Source organism: Mastigoproctus giganteus, chromosome 11, assembly GCF_048544385.1.
Source record: "Mastigoproctus giganteus isolate SK-2022 chromosome 11, ASM4854438v1, whole genome shotgun sequence".
In the NCBI taxonomy this organism is placed as follows: domain Eukaryota; kingdom Metazoa; phylum Arthropoda; class Arachnida; order Uropygi; family Thelyphonidae; genus Mastigoproctus; species Mastigoproctus giganteus.
In genome coordinates this window covers 60642388-60661041 of record NC_143585.1, presented here as the reverse complement: position 1 = coordinate 60661041, position 18654 = coordinate 60642388, and the positions used below count along the sequence as shown (strand labels likewise).

At 36.5% G+C, this 18654-nt stretch overlaps 1 protein-coding gene across 1 annotated transcript in view; it reads left to right on the top strand.

The window, feature by feature from the left end:
* Positions 1 to 18654, top strand: part of LOC150078046 (putative cysteine--tRNA ligase, mitochondrial) — a 110123-nt gene that overhangs the window by 71402 nt on the left and 20067 nt on the right. Inside the window, exons 10-11 of the mRNA XM_090384852.1 lie at positions 3971 to 4190; positions 13794 to 13917. Of these exons, the coding sequence (XP_090240978.1) occupies positions 3971 to 4190; positions 13794 to 13917 (344 nt within the window). The remainder of the gene's footprint in view (positions 1 to 3970; positions 4191 to 13793; positions 13918 to 18654) is intronic.

Here is an 18654-nt window from a genome sequence, read left to right as displayed (position 1 = left end):
AGATGTTTTTGCTTCATTTTTTCTTCTGAACTTGTGCACATTTAAAGTATTTCCTATTTCCCAAATGCAAAACCAATCTCAATTACCTCAGACTTTCTAAAGATTGTAGAAAAATAACTTCATTTCCTCTCCAGACCTCCAACTGGACATTGGAAAATACCTACTCTCCATTATCCAAAAGGAAAAAAAGAAAGAAACTCAGTAGTTTGTCTGAACTTTTTTTGACACAATTTATCAAGGTTGGCATCTAGCTGTCATCTGCTAGATAGAGGAAAAGTCTTTGTTTTCTTAGACATCTCCACTGCATTTGATACAGTCTGAATTTTGGTCTTAGTAGTTTTACTGGAAACTTATTTTGATATCTCTGCCATTTCTAGTCTTTAAAATTATTTTACAGCACAAATTTATACACATCACATACAGTGACAAGGTGTATTTCTCTACAATATCAGCAAGGATATACTCTCTTCTCTTCTCTTCTCTTCTCTTCTCTTCTCTTCTCTTCTCTTCTCTTCTCTTCTCTTCTCTTCTCTTCTTTTTACTGCTATTTTTATTCTTTTTTTTGTTTCATTAAATGATGATAACTTCTCATCTGAACCACTCAGTTTTCCTCAGTTAAACAAGCCACAGAATATGCCAACCTTTTAAACAGTCTTTATCCCTCTTTGTGAACTAAAGTTATAAGTGATATCACATGAATGATATGTGAACATGTCATTTATCATTAACTTCTCTTTATTGAACTCACTATGTGATTTGCAAATTGTTGCAAATATTCTGCTAATCCCCAAAGTGGAGAGAGAAAATTCTTAGAACAATAAAATCATAGGACTTTCTGGCTTCTTGCCAAGACCTGCCATTTGTCAGTAAACTTGTGTTTCAGTCAGGTACTTATGTATGCCCCTGAAATCTAGTACATTGTGTATCCCTCATCCATGGAAACCTTAATTTAGTATACTGGCTAATCAGATGGGTGAGCAAAAAAGCCAGTTTTTCGTTTTCTTTCTCTTGATCAAAAATTTTTAGTAATCTGCATTTTCCACCTTTAATTCATAGAATCTTATTTTTCATAATTAAGCTGTTTGTCATAGTTCTTGTTGGGAATATGGTTTCTTGATTATCTAGTCAGCCGCCTTCTATAAAATTCCAAAAAAACTTTTATACCCTTGTTTATATGCTAAAAAAGATGATTGAAACAATTAGATCACTTTTTTCACAGTCTGGTTGTCTTTAGTTAGCAGTTTCTCTATTGATATAGACAGGTTTGTTAATGACCCAGCTTACTTTCTTAAATTAAACACTTAAAATGAAAGTTCAAAAACTGAAATCTATTTAGCAGTTTTTAGCTGGAGTTCTTCATCCTTGTAAACTTTACTGGAACAAGTTGCATACTGTAATGGAACACCATTACAGTATATTTTTGGGTGGCACAGTGACTGTGCAGAAGTACAAGGGGCATTCATTAAGTTATCTGCCTAAGGTACTTCCCATAGTTATATTTCAATGATTCATGATTCATCAAGTTCCTACATATCTCAACTTGAATCATATTAGTTTTGATTCCGCTATGTTTTTAGGTTTGCTGCTGTAACAGAAAGAAGGAAAACACCTGTATCAAATTATGGATTTGCTAAAATTGGAACATTGTTCAGTCATCAAGTTTCTCAACAAAGAAGGAAATGGCCAAAGGCCATTCATGAAAGGATGTCGGCTGTGTGTGACAACAGTACACCTTCAAAGTACCAGGTGAAATTCTGATCAAAACAATTCAAGTGGGATAGAGAGTCCATTGAAGATGATCCACATCCAGGAAGGCCTGTGAACAGCAACCATTCCAGAAATGTGCCAAGATGTGGAAACTCTTGTGCTGAATGGCAGGCATTTAAAGGTGTCCCAAATCTCTGTGGAATGCAATATATCTGAGGGAACAGTTATAACCATCCTCCATGAACATTTGGGGATGACTAAGGTCAGTGTAAGGTTGGTCCCAAGATTTCTGACACCTGTGCAGAAACAATTTAGAGTACAGTGTTGTGAGAAGAATTCAGAGCTTTATGGAAGGGATCCTGAAACTTTCATCTCCAGAATTGTTATGGGTGATGAAACATGGGTTTATCACCAACATCCTGAGACTAAGCAAGAATCAGTGCAATGGAAGCACAAGGGTTCTCCCCCACCCAAAAAATTTAGGACAGAACCTTCAGCTGGCAAGATTATCGCCACCATTTTTTGGGATGCTGAGGGAATTTTGTACATTCACTCCTTGGAACACAAGCAGGCAGTCACTGGGAAGTCATATGCTTCCCTGCTGTACAACCTAAGGGAAGTCATAAAGGAAAAATGCTGTGGAAAACTTTCCAGAGGTGTGCTGCTTATTCACAACAATGCACCAATACACAGGTCACATGCTGTTGCTGCTGCTTTGAGAGACTGTGACTTTACAGAACTTACCCATCCACCTTACAGACCAGATATGACCCCAGTGACTATTTCATCTTTTGACACTTCAAGATAAATGTACGTGGATGTCGCTTTGCTGATGATAATGAACTGAAGTCTGCTGTTTCTGCATTCTTTGATGGACAGAATAAAGAATTTTATTTGTCAGGTATTTCCTCATTACCAACAAAATGGAACAAGTGTATTGAAGTTCAGGGGAGTTTCACTGAAAAATAAAAACAGATTTTTGCCTCTATCTCATTTTCTTTATAGGTAGGTAAATAATTTATTGACTAGAGATGACATAGAGATGACATCCTGGACCTACATGAAACCTTATGCAGGTGAAAGTAATAGTAATAGAGAACAATTTCATTGTACAGGGCTGTTATGCTCAACTAAATTGACTTATGCTGGTTGTCTGCTACCTGGATACGAACACCATTATTCATAGGCCAGCACAATATCTGAGTCAGTCCTATAAAGAATGCTTGAGATGCTCATGGAAGAAGGATTGCAACTCCCTAATTGACCACATTAATAATCTCCAGTAGTTTTCAATACTGTGAATGCCATATTGAAGTCAAGAGGACCATCAGCAATGGTCATACCTTCTACAACTTCTGTTGACCAGTAAGTCATCTGCTGTGATTTCTGCATATGTATTTGATTATTATTTTACCATTAATTATTACTATTTGTTTGCCAGTATATAGCACTAATTAAAGATCATCCACTTGCGAATGCAAAGTTACAGTCGAATCCACTTATGAAGTTACAATCAAATGTTTTATGGGTTCCTGTAATGTACATTTTGTGACTGTTGCTTAATTTTGGACACCAGTATAGTTCCCTATAATAGTGTTGTTTATATTTTATTGGCACCTTATATTTTATATTTTATTGGCAGTGTATAATATAATTAATATTTCTTTGTAATTGTATATTACAACTGTGCTACTTACACTGCAAGTAGCACAGTTGTTACAATTGCTGTCTTTCCACACATTAAAAAAAAAGACTGAATTCAAATTCCATCAAGACCAGAAGAATTATGATTTTTTTTCCACACCATTAACAAGTTAGTTTGGTGGTGGTTGCACTGAAACCCCCCCAAAAATTGTTTTTTTATCTAGCAGAAAACCATACAGTACATGCAATTTACAAATGCAATATACTAGCGTGTCATAGCATTAATTGCTTTGCTGCAAAAACAAACAAATTCAAAACAATTTTCTAAGGTTATATTTTTTTTTAATTCTGTATATACTTGATATGCTAAAACATGAAATGGTGTCTGTTAGCTCTAAAATTATAATTGAAAATTCAGTTTTTAACAATTTTTTTATTTTTGTAATATTTTTAATAAAAGTTTAGAAATTAATTTCCTTTTTTTGACATATTTTTTAAAAAATTTTATTCTCCTGCCTATATGCTATTTGTTTACAATATATTTCATCTTTTAGGATATGTATTTTTCTTTGTCCACTCCCCCCACTGCAAATGTAAAACAATTTTCTTATTTTGTTAGCTTAGAAGAAACCAAGACAACTGTTCGTGAGGCTCTTGTTGATGACTTTAATACTCCCAAAGCACTAACAGCAATACTTGATTTGGTTAAATTGGTCAACAAACAGTTGCGTTTGCCCTCCAAGGGTTATGTATCTCGAAGTGTAGGGACAATAATTGCTTGCTCCTCCTATGTTGAAAAAACCCTTGGGTTATTAGGCATTGAATTTAAAACTAGAAAGGTAATAAAGTCGAAACAGACTCAAACATAATAGCTGGTTTATATTGTTCAGAATAGTTTTATCTGTTTTATTTATATTAATTTTTAAAAATGACCTGAATTAAATATTATGTCTGTGATACTAATGCAAACTTCAGATAGAAATTCTTCTGAACAGCATTAACTAAGTATTAGCAAGACTATTATATGCAGAGACTATGTATATTATTCATTTGATATTGAAACCTTTCATGATTGGAAGACAAGTATTTACCATGCCTTTAGCCTCTTAAAATCATTTTAAGAGGCTGAAGGAATGATAGCATTAATAATAATGCTATCATGTCTCATGGCCAGGTTGCAGGATTGTGCAACCAACAGTTATTTTTTTAATCAAATAAAGTTGGTATATAAATTAATTTAATTATTTTGTATTTGTAATCTTCTATAAAGCAATATTATTTACTACTGCACTACAACATGCTACGTGCAATGATGTAGTTTTGCACTCTTGCACCAGTGGTATACTTGGCTGCATGACGCCAGCAAACCCAGCATGGAGATCTGTGTTCAGTGGTATTTCAATGCATGCATGGGACAGGCATATGACACTCAGAGGCCACTCGCGTCTCCGTAGCCTGGTGGGAAGGAGCAGCAGTGTGTAGCACATGCTTCTTGATTAGACCGGGGTTCGAGCCCGTCACCACCAAATACGGAGGATGCGGAAAGGTCAAGGAATGACCACCGCATATCCCGGAGTAATATGGCCTTAGTTGCTAATGCTCCTAAAAAAAAACCAAATACAATAATAATAACAGAGGCCACTCATATACATTAGTTTGGTTTGGTGCGGTTGCAGAATGTTTACAACTCAGTAGCCCAGTGAATGCTTTGTTAGACATCATATTTTGTTGTGCTATTGCATGGATGAGACAAGTGCTGAGTTATATGATTATAGCAGCTTTATGAATATAGTTTTTAGTTTTAAATTTAAAAACATTGCATACTGTAACAAAAGGATGGCTTTTATCAATAGATTTTATTTTTTGTTAGTTCATTCCATAATTATCAAAAAAAGCTAGAAAGTTTCAGATACCAAAATACAAGTTGCAACTACTCTTTTCTTATACTATGAGCTGCTACTGAATTCTACTAATATTTAAGTTTGTAACTCTGAATTACATCTTAATATGATATAAAAGTTGGATTTTGTTTGTGCTATCTGTTAATTCAATTGGGATAACTGCAGCACAAACTAATTTTAAGTTCAGCAATTTGAATGAATGTCTTAATAAAAAATTAGTCATCCATTTCCTACAAACGGAGTTTGTTTTACATTAAATAAATCTATTTGTAATATATTACTATTGATGTACAGAAATGAATCCTGTAATAAATAATCTTCTCTCTTAACATGTTTATTTTTTCCTTATACACTGGTGTGCAGAATTTAAGGCCCAGTCAGGTTTTCACCTGTAGCTTCTCATAGGAGTGGCCTGGATATGGGAAAAGCATATGAAAGGAACCTCATGAGGTATAGAAATGAAGGAAACATCACTGACACAACAACGGAAACAAAACTGTACAGACTGACTTTATTCAAAAATGGCAACATAGCACTGGCTGCCATGATGAAGATGCATCACTGCCAAAGATGGAATAAAGGGGAAGAGATGGTCCTCAGTAGGAGATATGTCACCCCTAATGTCGATGCAGGCTTTGCGCCACCTGTCCATACTTAGAACAATACTGTTGATAAGTTCTTGGGGTAACATCGTCCATTTCTCTGTCAGTGCCATCTTCAGCTGGTGAACATTTTCTGGTGGGTGTGGACGTGCCGCTAGGTGTCTCCCCAGAGTGTCCCATGTGTGTTCAATGGGATTTAGATCAGAGGAAACGGCAGGCCAATCCATACGATGTCCTTACTTTCCAAATGCACATCACAGCTGCAGTGTGATGGGGTGTGCCATTATCATCCATAAACACGAACTCGGGTCCAATGGCACCTCGGAACAGATGCACATGGAGAAGGATATCTCAGTACAGTAGCGTGCACTGGTTACAGTACCGCCTTCCGGGGAGTTGTGTACGTTCATCCAAGATAACGCCTCCCCAGATGAGAACACCTCGACCACCATATCAGTCCCTTTCAGTGATGTTTGTGGGTTGATACCATGTGCTCTTGTCAGATTAGCTGAAGTCCAGAATCACTGCTGAGACTGAATCTACTCTCATCAGTAAAGAGTACCTTAAGTAAAGATTTTGTAATTGTAATCTTTAGAAATAGTGTTGGTCCTTAAGTTTTGCACACCAGTGTATAACTTAGTCAGTCATGTTTCAGTAGGGTATGAACATCTCTTCCCTAACCTTTACTGTTCGAAGAGGGGGAAGCAGCAAAACAGTGTTCTCCCAGGAAAACAAAAAAAAAACTAAAAATTTCTCATATATTCACTCCACAACACAAATGTTGGAAACTAGAGATTCAGTATACAAAGGGCAATCATAACAACATGTAAAAGTGAATATGATGTCACTTTCCTTCATTCCAACATCAAAGGAGTAATGTATCACCACAAAAGAATGAAACTTTGTGAAATGAATGAAATTATAATGGTAGTTCAACGGCATACCGTTGAACTACCATTATAATTATGGAAATAAAAGCAAATTCTCTATTCTCTCAGGGATTTTTCCCTTCTCAAATCTCCTCTACCCTCCCATTGTACCACCAGTGTGCAGTTCTCAACAGTTCCATAATTCTCACTTTTCCAGTGCCACCATTCAAAAACCAACATTGTTCCATCTTAACATTGCAGAGGTTTTTAACCTTGTCACAGTAACTTTATTTGGCTTGTGTTTGCTTTTCTGTGATTGTGTGACATGAAATTTGTGACATCACTCTTGAGAAAGGTTAAAATCAGTGTTCCCTCTAAGGTGCACGGCCGCACAGTAACTGAAATGCTGCTGCACACTGCTAAATTGTTGTCATGCAGCTGAAATGTTCTTTTAAAAACACTGCTGGAAGCACCATCAGCAGTCGAAACTTTCTTTTAAAAACACTGCTGGAAGCACCATCAGCAGAAGCTTTGGAAGGTTCACCCTGCGCCGAAAATTCTAATTTTTATTAAAATTGTTAGAACAAGGTAAAAATTAGTTTCTATAAAATTATTTGTATGATGGTAGTTGTTTTGCTAAAATTGTGTTTCTTCACTTAATAATTAATTTGTTTGGTATTGCCAAATAATAATTATTATTTTTAGTATCCTTATGATGTCGAAATGAAAAGCTGAAAGAGAGTTAAATGCTTTGAAGAACAAAGCTTGTGCAAGATTTAAGAAGGAATGGCTTTTGCAGCTTGTAGAAACCGAACTACCATCTTCTCATCAAAAACAAAAAATAACAATTGGCGATATTTTTAAATATCAATGATTTTAAATATGATAATGGCGATGTTGTTCACTTCCACATAAATGCATCATTTGTGTGGAAGTGAAAGTTGGGGGCAAGCTCGGTAGTGGAAAAATATGGGAAGAATGGAAGTTAGATTACTTAAAATGGTATCTCAACCAGAGAATTCATGTAGATGCAGTTACCAAATTATGCAACCAGAAGAAAGGTGGAATTTTGCAAATGTTAACTGAAACTCCAAAAGATCGTGAAGCAAGAGTGGAATGAGTGTGCAAAAGAAGTCTGACTCTAATATGGTCAAAGTGCTGATTGATAACATTATCTTAGCAATTAAAATTAATGCTTCAATGCATTCAGTGCAAGAAATTTGTGCACATGTCCAAATATTTAAATATACCAGAGAGTTGGTGCAGCAAGAGCTATTCGTTTGAATTTGTTAAGTGTATCAGATTTGTACTGTACTGCAGAAACAAATAATGGGAGAATTGCAGAAATCTGCTTTCCATACATTCATTGCTCATGAAAGTACAGACATTTCTGTACAGAAAACATTAGTTTTGTATTTTAAGTTTCAACCAGAAAATGAAACTTCCTATAGTACTGTGTTTGCGGATATTTTGAAACTAACTGTATGTGACAGTATAACTATTGTTGAAGCAGTGAGAACATTTTGTATCATGAACAATCTTGATCTTCAGAAGATGATGTTTACATCAGACGGAGCACACTTTATGCTTGGAAAGAATAATGGTGTAGAAGCAATTCTTCGATGAGAAATAAAGCATCTGTCTGAATAACATTGCGTTGTCCACAGAGAAGAACTGGGATTAGACGATGCATGGAAAACAGTGTCAATCATGTGGGATATAGAAACACTGTTACGAACAGTATATACAATGTTCAGTAGGTCGTCTATTAAAAAAGGAAAGCTAGAAGAATTAACCAATGTCACAGAATGTGATGTTTTGTCATTTTGACCACTAAACAAAGTAAGATGGCTGTCAAGACATTTTGCTGTAACTGCTTTAATGAGAAATTATGAAGTTTTAATCCAGTATTGTAAAGAGCAAGTTAATGAATGTAACAATCCAACCAGTAACTACTGCCTGAAGATTTTGACCAATCCACAATATCAAATAGCGTTAACTGTTCTTAACGATGTTTTAGAAGAGAGGTATCTCTCTGTAAATTCTTTCAGAAAAGTTATTTGAATACAATTGAAGCACTGCAGTATGTAAAAGCAAAAATTAACAAGATAAGGTCACTGTAGATCTTATCTTGTTAAAATCAGTGTTCCCTCTAAGGTGCACGGCCACGCAGTAACTGAAATGCTGCTGCACACTGCTAAATTGTTGTCGGGCAGCTGAAATTTTCTGTATATTGGAGTGACAAAGTAAAAGATTTGCTTTCATCTATAAGTTCTGATGTCGATACTGTGCCTATTATTCTATTCATTAAACGTGTGTAATCACTTGGACAATAGATTTCCTGATGATGAGTTAAGAGAATGGCAAACGTAACCAATTTTGAATTTGGAGAAGAGAATGTTAAACAACTAAAAAAATACTCAGCTGCCATTACAATAAATGAAAGCATTGCCACAATAATATTGCATCAGTACTGTGATTTTAAATTCGTTTCTGAGAAGGTTTAGAGTGGTTCAATTACATCATTCACTGATATGTTGAACTACATGCTCAGAAATGAAGAATTTAAAGAACTGTCAATTCTCGTTGACATTTGTGGAACATTTCAAGCTTCTAGTGCAGAATGCAAACGTGGATTCAGTGTTATGAATTCCATCAAATGTAAATCTAGAAACAGACTGGAAGTTGAACATTTTGATGATCTGATGATGATTAAGACTTATCTTTCATCTGAGTGCAAAATTAATCTAGATAGTGTTTATAGTCAATGGATTTCTAATAAGGACAGATGAGAAAAAGTTCTCAAAATGTGAAATAATTTTCTTTGTTGTGCTGATTTTTATTGATTCAATTAATAAATAAAATACAAAATATGAAGTTTTTCAATTTTTGTTGTAAATATTCTATGTATATTACAGAAAACTTTTAAAATGCCACGCAGACATCAGGTCATGTAAAAATTTTCTGCTCAGAGCAGTGGCAGGTCCACACAGCTGTAAAAAAATTAGAGGGAATGTTGGTTACGATGTACAGTATTCTTTCTTGATCATTAAATCAGTTTAACAGTGTGTTTTAATATTTCATATCCTACGTTATTATGCCTTTTAACTTCTAAATTAGGAGACCATGCTAAGTTTACTATATTAGTGTGTTTGGTGTAATTTTTTTTTGGCTCTTTTTATGAATCCAGAATTCAAAATTTAGTCTATAGAAATTTAGTTAGTAAGTTTCTTATTTAGATTAAGAATAATGGTAGAGTAGGAGACCGGCGGAATTACTTGACAAGTACAGGTCACTGATGAAAAAAAGCCTTGAATTAGGGTTGAAATTGAAAGTGTCTGCAATTCTGCCCAGACACGATAGGAGGGAGTATATGATGAGAGCCCTGTCAATCAATTCGGCCCTGGAAAGATTGTGCAGGGCTCAAGGGGTAGAATTTTTTTCAGCCTGGTCTGTACTTGTTAACAGAGAGACTGCTTCTACAGGGATGGGATACACTTAAATAGAAAGGGTGCAAGAATGTTTGCTGATGCTATCGAGGCAGTGTTAGGTGGGTCGGAAAACTGCTAGATTGGGGGGATACAAGGACTTATAGATTAACAGTAGCCACTGGCAGAGGTGAAAGTGATTCTTGCACTGCTTCTATTGGAATGAGCCGCAGCCTGGAAAATAAGATGCAGGATATTTCAGAGACTGCTGGGAATCATTGGGGTACAAGTAAACACATGGGTTGTGTTAGGGTAGCTAAGAAAAAGAACAGGTGCATGTATACTTGTGTGTACACCAATGCTAGGAGTTTAGTAAATAAATTTGATGAATTTGAGGTATTGCTCAAAACATCAAAGGCAGATATTGTGGGGATTTCAGAGACGTGGTGTCACACAGATATAAGGAATGCAGAACTGGAATTTGGGGAGTACAATGTCTACAGAAAGGATAGACAGGATAGGAAGGGAGGAGGGGTTATGCTATTAGTTAAAAAACACATAAAATCCAAGGAAGTGAAGCCAGTCGAAATCGCTGGACAGTGCAGTGTCGAGTCAGTTTGGTGTGACATAAGCATTGGGAGATCAAAATTGAGAGTAGGAGTGTGCTATAGGCCTAATGCCTCTGATGAGTATAATAAGAAACTGTTCGGAGAAATAGAGTGGGGCAGTAAATCAGAGAGTCTTATAATGGGGGATTTTAATTTCCCAGATATTGACTGGAATTTGGGGACTGGTCACTCACACAGTAGCACGGCTTTTGTGGATTTATTGGATGATTGTTTTCTACATCAGCATGTTCGGGAGGCAACTAGAGGGAGTAATACTCTTGATTTGATTATCAGTAGTGATTCTTCATGCATTAAGAATCTGCAGATAAATGAACCACTTGGTGGCAGTGACCACAGTGTGCTGAAGTGGGAGTTACTCAAAGAGGTAACTACCATTAGGGGTAAAGGGAAGGGGTATTGCTTTCGTAAAGGCGACTACAATGGACTGAGACAGTATTTAAATTCTATACAGTGGGATCAACTGATGATATTGCCAACAGCAAATTCAAAATGGGAAGCATTCAAAGAACTTATCTTGGAAGCTACTAGGCTTTACATACCAACTAAGAAATATTGTTCAAGGTTTCGGCCTAAATGGATGTCAGATGAACTGATGAGGCATATGACAGAAAAGAAAAATGCATGGGATACATACAAATTAACACGTGACACAGACGCCTATGATAGATACAAGTTGATCTGTAACCAAGTTACAAAGGAGGTTAGGCAGGCGAAGGCAGATTACGAGAGATCCTTGGCAAGGGATGCGAAGAAAAACAGCAAAGAGTTCTTTACTTATGTAAACTCTAGAAGGAAGAGGATGAATCAGATTGGTCCACTTGAGATCGATGGGTCAACTGTTGATGACCCTGCTCAGGTAGCTAAAAAACTAAATGAATATTTTGCATCAACATTCACACATGAGGAGTTATTCAGCGAGGGAAATTCTCTAGCAGTAAGCTAGAGAATCTTGTAATAACTGAGAGCAAAGTGGAGGAGAAATTGTTGAAGATAAACACAAGAAAGGCACCTGGGGTGGATGGGATCTATCCAGTTATATTAAAGGAGGCAGCAAAGGAAGTAAGCAAACCCTTAGCCATAATTATGAGAGCTTCCTTGGACTCAGGGGAGGTACCCATGGACTGGAGATGTGCAAATGTGACCCCAATTCACAAAGGGGGATCAAAGGCTGACACAAGTAATTATAGACCTGTGAGTTTAACTTCTGTTCCTGGAAAATTAATGGAGGCACTGGTTAAAGAAGCACTGCAGGATCATCTAGACAAGACTTCAGTTATAGCTAGGACACAGCATGGTTTTGTTAAGGGTAAGTCTTGCCTGACCAATTTGATTGGATACTATGATGCAGTCACAAAAGAACTGGATGCAGGGAATAACTTTGATATTATATACTTGGATCTTAGAAAGGCTTTGGATACTGTTGCACATGGAAGACTGCTGCACAAATTGGAGCAGTGTGGCATTGGAGGCAAATTGCTGCTATGGATAAAGGGGTGGTTGAGGGGGAGAAGACAGAGAGTGGTAATCAATGGACACTGCTCATCGTGGACTAATGTTATTAGTGGAGTCCCTCAGGGTTCAGTATTGGGTCCTTTATTGTTTTCTGTATTTATAAATGATATTGATGATGGTATATCAAGCTTAATGTCCAAGTTTGCAGACGATACGAAGGTTGGCAGGGTTGTCAAGGACACTACTGACACTATGCTGCTGCAACAGGATTTGGAAAGGTTGAGCAGATGGGCTTCGAGGTGGCAAATGAAGTTTAACATTGACAAATGTAAAGTACTACATATGGGAAACAGCAACCCCAGAGCAACGTATCAACTCTGTGGTACTACACTGACAGTGGTAGAGAATGAAAGGGACCTGGGGGTGGTTGTGCAGGCAGATATGAAGTTCTCTGAGCAGTGCAGACGGGCTGCAAGAGTAGCTCATGGTGTATTGTCAATGATATATAGGAATTTTTCTAGCAGGGATAAGGAGGTGATTATTCCCTTGTATAAGGCAATGGTCAGGCCACACCTAGAGTACTGTATACAGGCCTGGAGGCCTCATTTCAAGAAGGATGTAGAGCTGCTGGAACGAGTACAGAGAAGGGCAACTAGATTGGTGAATGGGACAAAGGGGTGCTCTTACGAAGAAAGGCTTAAGTTTTGCGAATTACAGTGTCTGGAAACTAGGCACCAGCGAGGTGATCTGATAGAGGTGTACAAAGCCTTGAATGGTTTGAGCATGCTCAATGCTGATGGGATTCTTCCTCTTGCTCAGAATAATCACCTGAGAGGGCATAAATTCAAATTGAGGAAAGACAGATGTAGGATAGATGTGCGGAAATTTGCCTTTAGCCAGCGGGTGGTTGGTAGGTGGAACAGACTTCCATCCCTTGTCGTGGAAGTTGATAGCCTAAATAAGTTTAAGGCTCAGCTGAACAGGTATTTCGAACGAACAGAGGGGTGAAGTGGAAGTGGTTATTTTTATTTATTTATGTTACTTTTTTTTTTTGGCTGATGCTGCATAAGCTTGCGTTCTTGCATCAAATGCCTCTACTAATGCTAATGCTAATGCTAATGCTTATAGAAAGTGGTTATAGATCAGCCATGAGAAAGAGAAATTAGAAAGCTGAAGATGCTTATGTCTGGCGACTTTGGAAAATGGGAACGACAACTGCCGTTCTGCCATATTAAGTCGAACATAGATAGATAGTTATAGAAAGTGTCTATTTCTGTGTATACTATAATACTTTTCATGGTTGTCTATTTCAATATTTCTCCTGATTTATTTAATATTCTCTAATCAGCCTTTATTTATATGCTTTATTTCTTAATTGTGCACATCCCAAAACTTTATGTAAATGAGTTGATAGTGTCATGCCCACTTTATTTATTTATAAAAATAAATAAATAATAGTGGCGTTGATTTTGTTAAAAATTAGAAATATTTAAAATGTTTAGTGAGGTACTTCATAATAGCTAACTTTGACTTCAAAATAATATCTTTTCTGTTTCTACAGAAACTTTTGGTTTCTAATGATTATTCTTCAAGAACACTGATACAAGTTATGGACAGCTTAGTAAACTTTCGTGCAAACGTTAGAACACATATTCGAAAAATAAGACAGCGTCAGGACACAAAAGGTAAGAACTGTTTTTAAAGTATTTTGTGTTATAACTCATTTGAATTTAGCTGACTCTTAATATATTTATTTTTTCCTTATATAATATAGTCAGTCACGTTTCAGTAGGATGTGAAACATAGCTACAGATATGTTTTGATGATTACAATAGAGCCTCATAAATCCAGCGTGCTGAGGAGCCAGATTTTTGAAAATTCTTGTTTTTTGAAAGTTATGCACATAGCCTATGTAGGTAATTATTATTTTTATTAGATAATACAGTAGCCCTAATCCCTATAATCTCCACAGAATAATAGTCACCAGCATTAAACCAAAGTGTTGCTCTGGATTGGTCCAGTAGGTAATGTACTTCCCTAAGAAATAATGGTTACAGGTTTGAATGCTGCCTCTGGTATTGAATTGCAATTTTCCAATATATATATTTTTATGGGGTATTTTTTTATTATGATATATTGTGTGGTATGATTTCAGCAATTGAATTGCCTTAAAAACTAAATGCAGACCACTGTGTTATTAAATACTAGTAATGACAGCGACATTGCAGTCTAGGAAATATGTATAACAAAGAAATTGGTGTTTTGAAAATTTTTAATGGGACATATTGTGTAAATCCAGCACCTGTGGTAGTTTTTATTTTTAAGTCTGGCTAGCCTGTTTTCCCTCTGTTCTTTATATTGTCAACTACCTTGGAGAAATATTCAAAAAGTGCCAGATTTTTGAGGTTCTGCTGTACAGTGAAACACATATAATAAACTTCTCTATTGCAAATTTATAATACAATGTATTACTATTTATGTAATACTGTGTAATAAATTTTTTATGGGAACTTGAAGCTGGGCAATATTTGCATGCATTTACTCCTGTATAAGAAATTTTCGAGATTTGTCAGGAAATTAGAAAGTATTATTTAAGTGTTTATGATTTAAGCCTATAGTGATATGGCATTAACTGCTATCGGAACATTCAGTCATTGTGTGTGGAATCATTTTTGTGTAGTCATCACTACCAAGTCCACCAGAAACTGGTGTGTCAGGAGTGGGGCAAGGAAGACCCCAACCTAGATGAGATTTGAACTCAGCCTTTTTCCCTCCCCATGGTATTGAAGGACAACAAATTTATTAAACATTTGCTGCCCTTCAATATCAAATTGTGAATTTACGCATCCATATCACGGAACATTGTAATATATACAATATTCTGTGATTTGAATGCTGTGAATATGGTCCTTAAATGCTTGACTATTAACGAGAGCATAAATGCTTGATTAATGAGAACATAAATGCTTGACTGTTAATGAGAAATTACAAATCATAAAAGTAAAAAAAAGGATGTTGCCAGAATTTTTGGAATGCCAACAAACTCTCATTTGACAATCCCTAAAACCCAAGAATCGTTTATGAAGCAAGCAGAATGTGATTGCTGATAGGAAATGGAGATGGTTTAAATCTTTGCTTATGGAGAGATCAGTGGGTTGCCATTGCCTGTCTGGGATATTTTATACCTTATTTTGTGTGTGTTAATTTTGCCATCGTGTTTTGCATATTTTGATTACTTATTATGTACTCATTTTGGCTAAGGCGCATTTAGGGCTAGAGCCTCAAGCTGCGAACAAATTTAGACTATGTATATAAAGTGCTTAGCATCATAATACACAGCCATTTCTGAATAAACAGAAAATTTTTAAGGTGGCATCGTTTTAGGTTATATCTCATATTGTGAATACCTTCACAACGAGTTGCCATGATATTGCACTACTTCGAATAAGTAACGCTTCACCTAAGGAGAAGACTAGTGTTACTTATTCTCAGATAGGTACCACCACCCAGACAGCACTGTTTCAGGGCTATTTGGCCCTTCGTCAGTGAGTGGGTAGGTACCCAAGTGATGCAATGATGGCAAAAACAGTTATAAAGTATAACTCCACAATATGAGAGATGCCTGATGGTGTACGATGTATTTAGACTAAGGCGCATTTAGGGCTAGAGCCTCAAGCTGCGAACAAATTTAGACTATGTATATAAAGTGCTTAGCATCATAATACACAGCCATTTCTGAATAAACAGAAAATTTTTAAGGTGGCATCGTTTTAGGTTATATCTCATATTGTGAATACCTTCACAACGAGTTGCCATGATATTGCACTACTTCGAATAAGTAACGCTTCACCTAAGGAGAAGACTAGTGTTACTTATTCTCAGATAGGTACCACCACCCAGACAGCACTGTTTCAGGGCTATTTGGCCCTTCGTCAGTGAGTGGGTAGGTACCCAAGTGATGCAATGATGGCAAAAACAGTTATGAAGTATAACTCCACAATATGAGAGATGCCTGATGGTGTATGATGTATTTAGACTAAGGCGCATTTAGGGCTAGAGCCTCAAGCTGCGAACAAATTTAGACTATGTATATAAAGTGCTTAGCATCATAATACACAGCCATTTCTGAATAAACAGAAACTTTTTAAGGTGGCATCGTTTTAGGTTATATCTCATATTGTGAATACCTTCACAACGAGTTGCCATGATATTGCACTACTTCGAATAAGTAACGCTTCACCTAAGGAGAAGACTAGTGTTACTTATTCTCAGATAGGTACCACCACCCAGACAGCACTGTTTCAGGGCTATTTGGCCCTTCGTCAGTGAGTGGGTAGGTACCCAAGTGATGCAATGATGGCAAAAACAGTTATGAAGTATAACTCCACAATATGAGAGATGCCTGATGGTGTATGATGTATTTATACTAAGGCGCATTTAGGGCTAGAGCCTCAAGCTGCGAACAAATTTAGACTATGTATATAAAGTGCTTAGCATCATAATAACCTAAATCATAACCTAAAACGATGCCACCTTAAAAATTTTCTGTTTATTCAGAAATGGCTGTGTATTATGATGACCTAAATCATAACCTAAAACGATGCCACCTTAAAAATTTTCTGTTTATTCAGAAATGGCTGTGTATTATGATGCTAAGCACTTTATATACATAGTCTAAATTTGTTCGCAGCTTGAGGCTCTAGCCCTAAATGCGCCTTAGTCTAAATACATCATACACCATCAGGCATCTCTCATATTGTGGAGTTATACTTCATAACTGTTTTTGCCATCATTGCATCACTTGGGTACCTACCCACTCACTGACGAAGGGCCAAATAGCCCTGAAACAGTGCTGTCTGGGTGGTGGTACCTATCTGAGAATAAGTAACACTAGTCTTCTCCTTAGGTGAAGCGTTACTTATTCGAAGTAGTGCAATATCATGGCAACTCGTTGTGAAGGTATTCACAATATGAGATATAACCTAAAACGATGCCACCTTAAAAATTTTCTGTTTATTCAGAAATGGCTGTGTATTATGATGCTAAGCACTTTATATACATAGTCTAAATTTGTTCGCAGCTTGAGGCTCTAGCCCTAAATGCGCCTTAGTCTAAATACATCATACACCATCAGGCATCTCTCATATTGTGGAGTTATACTTCATAACTGTTTTTGCCATCATTGCATCACTTGGGTACCTACCCACTCACTGACGAAGGGCCAAATAGCCCTGAAACAGTGCTGTCTGGGTGGTGGTACCTATCTGAGAATAAGTAACACTAGTCTTCTCCTTAGGTGAAGCGTTACTTATTCGAAGTAGTGCAATATCATGGCAACTCGTTGTGAAGGTATTCACAATATGAGATATAACCTAAAACGATGCCACCTTAAAAATTTTCTGTTTATTCAGAAATGGCTGTGTATTATGATGCTAAGCACTTTATATACATAGTCTAAATTTGTTCGCAGCTTGAGGCTCTAGCCCTAAATGCGCCTTAGTCTAAATACATCATACACCATCAGGCATCTCTCATATTGTGGAGTTATACTTCATAACTGTTTTTGCCATGACTTTCATCAACCGGTGAAATACCACCACTTTGCTTATTGGAGGCTTGAAGTGGTGAAACCCATGTTTAGTCTCTAGAGCAAAGTTTCCGGCATCCCCCTCCCCCCCATACTTCTCCTTCAACCCATGCACGGTACTAAGTACTATAGGTTTTGATACCTTTCATGTTTGGGGTTTTCATAAAAAAAAGAAAAACGCACTGACGAAGGGCCAAATAGCCCTGAAACAGTGCTGTCTGGGTGGTGGTACCTATCTGAGAATAAGTAACACTAGTCTTCTCCTTAGGTGAAGCGTTACTTATTCGAAGTAGTGCAATATCATGGCAACTCGTTGTGAAGGTATTCACAATATGAGATATAACCTAAAACGATGCCACCTTAAAAATTTTCTGTTTATTCAGAAATGGCTGTGTATTATGATGCTAAGCACTTTATATACATAGTACTCATTTTGGTTAAAGAAGAGCAAGGGCTGGTAAATTATGCTGTTATACTGCAATATTCTATATAGCAGATTTTTTCTATTACATTCAATACTTTATGTGGAAGTTTGACTATATTTTATTGATCCCAGCAAGATACTATACATTTATAATGGTATCGTACCTTTTAATACTCAAGTTTCTTTATTAATAACATTTTCATATAATGAATTCACACATTTTGATTTTGTACTTTGTACTTATTACTCTTTTATTAAAGAAATGAATCCTCAGAACCTGTCACAGCTCTAGCAATGTGCAGTGGCATGAAGACTTTTGCATTATTATAGTTGCATTATTATGAATGAAGGAATTAATAAGAAGTGAATGACAGTGACATTCATTCCAAGCCTGTTTAGGTTTGGAATGGA